This window comes from Vulpes lagopus, chromosome 6 (assembly GCF_018345385.1).
Source record: "Vulpes lagopus strain Blue_001 chromosome 6, ASM1834538v1, whole genome shotgun sequence".
Lineage (NCBI taxonomy): Eukaryota > Metazoa > Chordata > Mammalia > Carnivora > Canidae > Vulpes > Vulpes lagopus.
In genome coordinates this window covers 34,145,968-34,153,309 of record NC_054829.1, presented here as the reverse complement: position 1 = coordinate 34,153,309, position 7,342 = coordinate 34,145,968, and the positions used below count along the sequence as shown (strand labels likewise).

The following is a 7,342-nucleotide window of genomic DNA, read 5'->3' as shown; positions in this document are numbered from 1 at the left end:
AAGTATAATTATTACATCCTATTGTGATCACTGGTTTTTCTTTTGCTCTAGATTATATGCTACTTGAAGGCAAACATGGAGCAAGTACTCTAAACATTGTATGAATTGAATCAAATCGAATTCCTGGGGATCCCTGGGTGGCTCAGTGGTTTAGTGCCTGCCTTCGGCCCAGGGCGTGATCCTGGAGTCCCGGGGATTGGGTCCCACGTCGGGCTCCCTGCATTGAGCCTGTTCCTCCCTCTGCCTGTGTCTCTCTCTCTCTCTCTCTTTCTCTCTCTCTGTGTCTCTCATGAATATAAATAAAATCTTAAAAAAAATAGAATTCCTGAGCTTTAATATTATCATATTGTTTCTTCATTTACATTTTGGGCACTATTTTAAATTTTGTAATGAAAGACTGTCTGATATAGGCATCTCAAGTATTAATTTAGTTGGAGAGGACTAGGAAACCATATTGGTAGAAGAGTAATCTACCCCATTTTAAACCAAATCAACGCCATTATAGATTCAATTAATCTATGAAAGAAGACAAAGTAGTATATAGAACCAACTGAAGTCAGGAAGTTGTTGCTAAACTTCCAGGAATAAGGTGACAAACTGAACTCTAAGTTTACAGATCATTTCCTGGAGAGCAATGTGTTAAATTGAATGATATTAGGGTACTTGTTCTTGCTGAGTCATCCATGCCTTCGGCAGAATCTTCCTTTTGGTGGGCACAGCATGAAGACACAGCTAAGCAATAGATTATTGGTGCATAAAGAAGAAGATACTGGGCTTAAAACAATGTTTTAACCAAAATTCCTTCTCCTAAAAGTTTTTTTGTTTTGTTTTGCTTCTCAAATATTAAAATCCTCAAAAGCAATGGCCTGGAGTGAATAGGTCATGGAAATGGGGTATGGAATTGGCCATGGAATTAGGGGTAGGCTGGAGGGTTGAGTGCAACTGTGTGTTCAGCTTTTGTAATCTATCAAAAAGCATTACTGAATGTGTCAGACATAATGCTAAAAGCTGAGAAATAAACATCATGCTAAAGGAGTTTGTAGTCAAGAGGCAACTGCATTCCATAATAGGGGAAAGAATAAAGTGTCATTACAGGAATTTCAAAGAGGAAACTAATATTTGGTCTTCATGGAAGCAGTGATGTTGGAGCCATGTCTGAGAGACTGAATATGATCTCAATAGGCAGATAAAGGGCCATTCTGGGCAGAGGGAATGGCGCACAAAAAGCTAGAAAGAAGTCTCAGAAGAAGGTGGTGAGGTTAGGGCCATATGTAGTTTGGTGAGGCTACAAATAGGTAATGTGTGATGACAAGGAAAGGTAGCAGAAGGAGAGAGAGGGAAGCAGCAGGACACAAGGTGAGAGAAGTAGACTGGGGCCATATTTTAAAAGGTTTTAAATACTGTAGTAAGGAACTTGGCCTTTTTCCTGAAGGCAATAGGGAATCATGGAGCTTTTAAGCAGTGGTGTAAGATAATTTATTATAACTGTTGCATTCTTGGCACTGTCTTCTATAGTTGCTTTATAATATGCCTCAGTTTGCTCAAACTTTGGTGTGTACTTTCTCATTAGTTCTCAAAGAAGATTTTGTCAAGAGAAAAAAACTACAGAGAACTGGAAGGAGGACTGGGACCCTGTAATTTGGTAGGAGACCCAAAGTAGGGCTCCCTGCCTCTTTGTGCCTTTGGGAAACTTTCCAAGTCAGACAGTTAGGTGTCTGCCTTCAGTTCAGGTTATGATCCTAGGGTCCTGGGATGGACCCCGGAGACAGAGACTGAGCAGGGAGCCTGCTTCTCCCTCCCTCCCTCTCTCTCTCTCTCTCTCTCTCTCTGGCTCCGCCTGCTTATATTCTCTTGCTCTAATAAATAAAATCTTTAAAAATATAAAAATAAAAAACCCAGTTATATTTTGATTAAATCTATCCCAATCCATGTAAGATTGGAAAGATAACATTTCCCCCAAAGAAAATCAGATTTGACATTATGAAAATTGTATGTGAAAATAATGATCTGTATATTTTAGCTGGAGGAAACAAGTCAAAGGGGAAAAATAGCAATTCTTGTTTTTAAGTGTCATGTATTTGGAAGTTGGAGCTTATAATCTGAATACCCATGAGAAACCCTCAATAAAAGAAAGTCCAACTTGGCCACTAAACTAAAAAAATTAAAATAACCAGCCCTGTGCTGAAGCTCTTTGTTGTACCTGCCCCCAGTATGCTCACCCATGTTCATGGGATAGCACTAGGATTGCTGCTAATTCATTCTCCTTAGGCAGGTGAAACCAGGTAAAGACAACCACCCCTGTTTCACACCTGCCTTGAGATAATGGAAAGAAAAACACACCTTCACCAAGCAGATGAACTTCTCTTTGGAGATGAGTTTCCTCTCCACCCATGAAACTGGGCTGACACTAGTACCACAAAGGCTCCAGGGTGCTTCCTTACCCCTTTAAACAAAGGTTGAAAATGATAGGCATGCTGTAGGCACTGCATCCTTCCAGCCTCTTGGCTCAGGCATCATAGAAGACAAAAGACAAAAGGTACTAGAAAGAGGGTGTTAAAAGAAGATTCAAACTACACTCTTAAGGAAAAACTAATCCTGCCCCAGGATGTAGTTTAGCATATGTAATTGAACTGTTTTAATAACTAGTTTCTTAAACAGATTCTTTTTACCAAGAAATAAAATTCATGCATAAACTGCAACACATGGGCATACTTAACATACATTATTGACATCATACGTTTTCTAAAGATTCCTATGGGTACTGTCCCAGAGAAAATTCTATTAGAAGTTAATCCTTAAATGATTCCTGCAAACTTTAAACAATTACCTATAAGATAAAAGAAAATAGATTTTTCAGTAACTTTTTTTGCTTATTTTACACCACTACTCGGTCATTCCTTTCCAGTGCTAATCTTCTGCTTTGTAGCCTGTGTTTTCCTTTCCTCTACCTATCAACCTCAGAAACCTTTATATTCCTTTAAGAAATAATCACATTTCAATTTCTGGTACTGCCCACCTCCTCCCATCTCATTTGCTGCCTCTCTGCCCTGGATATATTTAGATTTGAATGGAGAACTTCATTGGGTGGATAACCATTAGCTCTTGAAAGTTTGTACCTAAGAATAGATGACCTTTTTATTCACCTGCTCATTTTAATAACAAGATCATATCACTCTGGAAGTTAAAAAAAAACACTAGTAAATATGTAGATTGTCTTTCATGCCAAAGAACCTACTCTTTGAGATCTTTGACTGCAGTGTAATTTTGTATTCATTTAATTTTAGAAATCATTATTGTTCTCTGTTAGTGATGAGGCAGAAAGCTATACATCTCCCCCTTGTGGTTTCTGTTAGTATTTGCCTTTCAATGTCCAATTTCTTCCAGTTCCAGTCATTCCCAACAAAATACTATTAACATGATCTTCCTAAACCACAACTCTGATATCACTCTCCTGCTCAAACTGCCAGTGGCTCACTATCCCCTGTAGGATAAAAATCCAACTCCTTGGCATGGTCCACCAGAAATTCCTATGCTAAAATTCTCTTTTTGAAATCCTATACATACTTCAAGGCCCAAATTCCTCTTTCCCAATCTGCACCTGGAAGCAGTCTCTCCATTTTGTGCTCTTAAACCACAATCTACCAATAATTATAGGTATTTATGCTCATCTTATCTCTCACACTCTATGATGAGTCTCTGGAGTATAGGGAGCAACAATGTCTTTTTCATCTTCCTGTTGTCCACACAGTTCCTTGAGCAGTGAAGGCCTCAACAAATATCTATAGAATTGAATAAAATAGCTACAGCGGTTAGTAAAATTAAAAGTCAGCATTAGGTTTTAAAAACAGAGGACACATTTCAAAATGATTCAAGAGACAGAATTGTATAGACCAGCCTTGTCCAGCAGAAATACAAGCTACTTGTGTAATTTAACATTTTCTAGTAGCCAGATTCAAAAAAACAGACGAACTTAACTTTAATAATGTATTTTTATTTAGCCCGATTATTTTAACATGTAATCAATATAAAAATTACTGATGTGGGACGCCTGGGTGGCTCAGTGGTTGAGCGCCTGCCTTTGGCCCAGGGTGTCATCTTAGAGTCTGGGGATCGGATCCCACATTGGGCTTCCTGCAGGGAGCCTGCTTCTTTCTGCCTATGTCTCTACCCCTCTCTCTTTGTGTCTCTCATGAGTAAATAAAATCTTAAAAAAAAAAATTACTTATGAAATACTCGGCATTTTTTTTTTTTATCCTGTTTTCTCAATCTAGTGTGTAGAATGTACTGACAATACATCTCGGTTCAAATTCGCCACATGTGAAAGTGCTTTATAGCCACATGTGGCTACTGGCTACTCTATTAAAAAGAAGTTAAGCCCAGGATAGGAACCAAGTCCTAGTCCTGGGGGACTGCTAGCAGTTTTGTTACCACAGATAAGACCTTACCCATTTATTTCTTGGTTCCCTCATCTGAAAAGGGGAGACATTTTTCTTACCATTCTTATAGGGTTGGAAAGGCATACATACAATCAGAAGCTGAAATGAGGACACTTTGGAAGGTCGAAAATGTTATACAAGTGGAAGGCATGGTAATTATTCCAAGAATAGAGTGAACTTTGAAAACAGTTATTAATCTCTTCTTTAAGGATTCTGGATCCCAAGTCTCATACGCTCCCTGATTTCTTCCGACTTAACTCCAGTAGGGCAGGGTTCAGGGAGGATGCTGACGCTCGCACTAAATACCTCCGTTGGAGTAGCTGGGTGGGATGAAGACAGGTTGTTCAGAAGCACAGATTTTGGATACCGTATTCAGGTTAATGATGTTCCTGTGAAAAGCTCCTTCAATCCGAAGGAAAAGGAGACGGCAGGGATCCAACCACGAGCATTTTCAGCTCCGCAGCGTCGACCTCGCCCTGTTCTATCGGCATAGTGTGTGCACGTTTTGTGACAAAGAAACACGTTTCCCACCGCTAATGGGATAAATCATAGTCATTTATTTATTAACATTTTACGCGTTCTTTTTAGGAGCTTTAGGAGATTCTCTGCAGAGCTCTAAGTGCCTCTTCCCCGACGCCGGGGTTGTTGCTTATTCACCTGCTGAGAGCTGATTTATCGCTCTCCCTGGTATGGAAAGGTGTTTAGATTATTATCATTTCGGCTTTATGTGTGGAGCAAGCCGAAGCAGCGAGAAACAACTCCCTTTCGTGCGTGCCGTGGCTCGACTCAGGCCGGCGCCTGTTGGAACTTCCCGAGCTCCCCCTCGGGTTCCCGCCCCAGGGCGCGCGGCCCCGCCCCCTCCCTCCGTAGTGTCGCGAGCCCCACGCCAGGTCTCGCGCTGTTGCCTGGGAGACCGGGCTCTGCCCTATAACAGCAGCGGGCGAAGGGGGCGGAGATTCCGAGTAAGTTCGCGAGAGCCAGCCCTCCAGGGTCGAGGACTTGGGGCGCATGCGGCAACTTGCCTTTGCTCTCGCGAGGTTTCGTCTTCCCGGAAGCGCTGGAGGACGGTGTCCCGGGAACGGCGTCGGGATGTGTGGGGGCTGTGTGGAGAAGGAGTATCCCAACCGGGTGAGCGAGTGGGCGCCGAGGACTTCTCGCTCCCGTGGCCCGTGGCCAGCCCCTGGGGCTTCTCGTAGCCCCGGCCGGCCTTCCCTGAGAGGCTGGGCGCGGGCCGACCCGGCCGCTCTGCCCGTTGCGGTGACCCGGTAGCTGTCTTTAGGCGCTTGATGGCGGCGGCGTCCTCTGGCCGCGGTTTCCGCGGGTCCCCGCCCCTCCCCCCCCCCGGCGGCTGACCTCAGCCGTCACCCCACTTTCTCTCGAGTTCCAGGGCACAGCAAGGGAAACTCCACCATCAACAATCCAGTCCGACGACGAAGGGACACGCCCCCCACCCCGGGTCTCCCTCTCAAGCTTGATTCGGCGAAATTCACGTTTCTTACCGAATTTCTAGCGCGGGAAGCCACCTCTGAGGCCATTTGGTATAACCCAGTGTTGCAGGTGGAACTAATGCCCGGAGAGGGGCAATCACTTGCCCAAGTTCACGTTCTCTGAACCGGGGAGCCAAGGCCAGAACTCAGATGACCGGCCTTTACTTTTTTTTTTTTTTTTTTTTTAAATCTCGGTTCTTCTCAATCTCGGGAGGTTACCGAAGCTTTTTTTTTTTTTTTTTTTTACTCTCATTCGGGATATACTTCTTGAACGTTTAGGTGTGTAGCTAGATTACTTTGCGAGGCCAGAAAGGGATTCCAAAGAAATAAAAGGCAGCTTTCGTTGCATCCCCAGAGCTTACAGTTTAGGGGAGTGTGATTCACAGAAAATGAATAGTAACAGTTCATAAATGCTGTTCGAGGTGTAGAGAAACGGGAGAGAAATAGCGCTGGTTCCTCAAGAGAAAGGTGGACTTCTTTTGGGATTTGAAGGCTAGTTTTGATTAGGGAAGGAAAGGAGGAGCCAGAGGCTTGGGGAATATAACAGGAACAAGGATTCTTGTCGTGGTTGGGAGGCCGGAAATCTACAGTTTTCTGGTCTCTTGCTATCCTGAGTAATACTTAGTCTTTGGGGGAAGGATATGTAACAAGAATGCTCCTGTAACAACCTTCTTGGGAAAAGGTGTAGCATTATCAAATGAAGATATGCAGCAGTTCCCATTCTAGAGAAGTTAAGTGCATATGCATATGTTTCTAGAGACTTGCGTAAGAATGCTCATACCAGCATTATTTGTAGTCACAAACTGGAAAAGTGTGATAGGATCATAGAATGGAACACCATGAATGAGTCATGAAAGTGAATTAATTAAAGCGGTGGCTCTCAACAGGGTGAGGTTTTTTGTTTTTGTTTTGTTTTGTTTTTGCCTCCGAAAGGATGTTTGGCACTATCTGTAGACATTTTTAGTTGTCACAACTGGGGATACTACTGATACCTACTAGGTAGAGGCATTATACTGTACATTTTTGTTTCATATACTTCACTGTGTTCTGATTCATAAAAAGTTTAAAAGGAAATTTTTATGAATCCGGTAACGAACACTGCACTTTTCAGAGACCACACAAGGGAGGTGTTTATAGGGAAGAGTATTAAAGAGATTAGGTTGGATTCTTAATAATTGAGCTAATCAAAAGACTTAAAAATTGTATTAAGAAGTTAGATTCTGGGCAGCTCCAGTGGCCCAGCAGTTTAGCGCCGCCTTCAGCCCAGGGCGTGATCCTGGAGACCCGGATGGATCCCTGCATGGAGCCTGCTTCTCCCTCTGCTTGTGTCTCTGCCTCTCTCTCTGTGTCTGTCATGAATAAATAGATAAAATCTTAAAAAAAAAAAAAAAAAAGTTAGATTCTACACTTTAGGCATTG

At 42.7% G+C, this 7,342-nt stretch overlaps 1 protein-coding gene across 6 annotated transcripts in view; it reads left to right on the top strand.

The window, feature by feature from the left end:
- The first annotated feature begins 5,407 nt into the window (after positions 1-5,407).
- Positions 5,408-7,342, top strand: part of CHURC1 (churchill domain containing 1) — a 42,897-nt gene continuing 40,962 nt past the window's right edge. For 5 of the 6 annotated variants that reach the window (XR_005988331.1, XM_041758135.1, XM_041758139.1 and 2 more), the window contains exon 1: positions 5,408-5,564. Coding sequence is in view for 5 of the 6 variants with exons in the window: in XM_041758135.1 (XP_041614069.1) it covers positions 5,445-5,564 (120 nt within the window). In the remaining variant the exon portion in view is untranslated. The remainder of the gene's footprint in view (positions 5,565-7,342) is intronic. The other variant, XM_041758134.1, reaches the window with a different exon arrangement.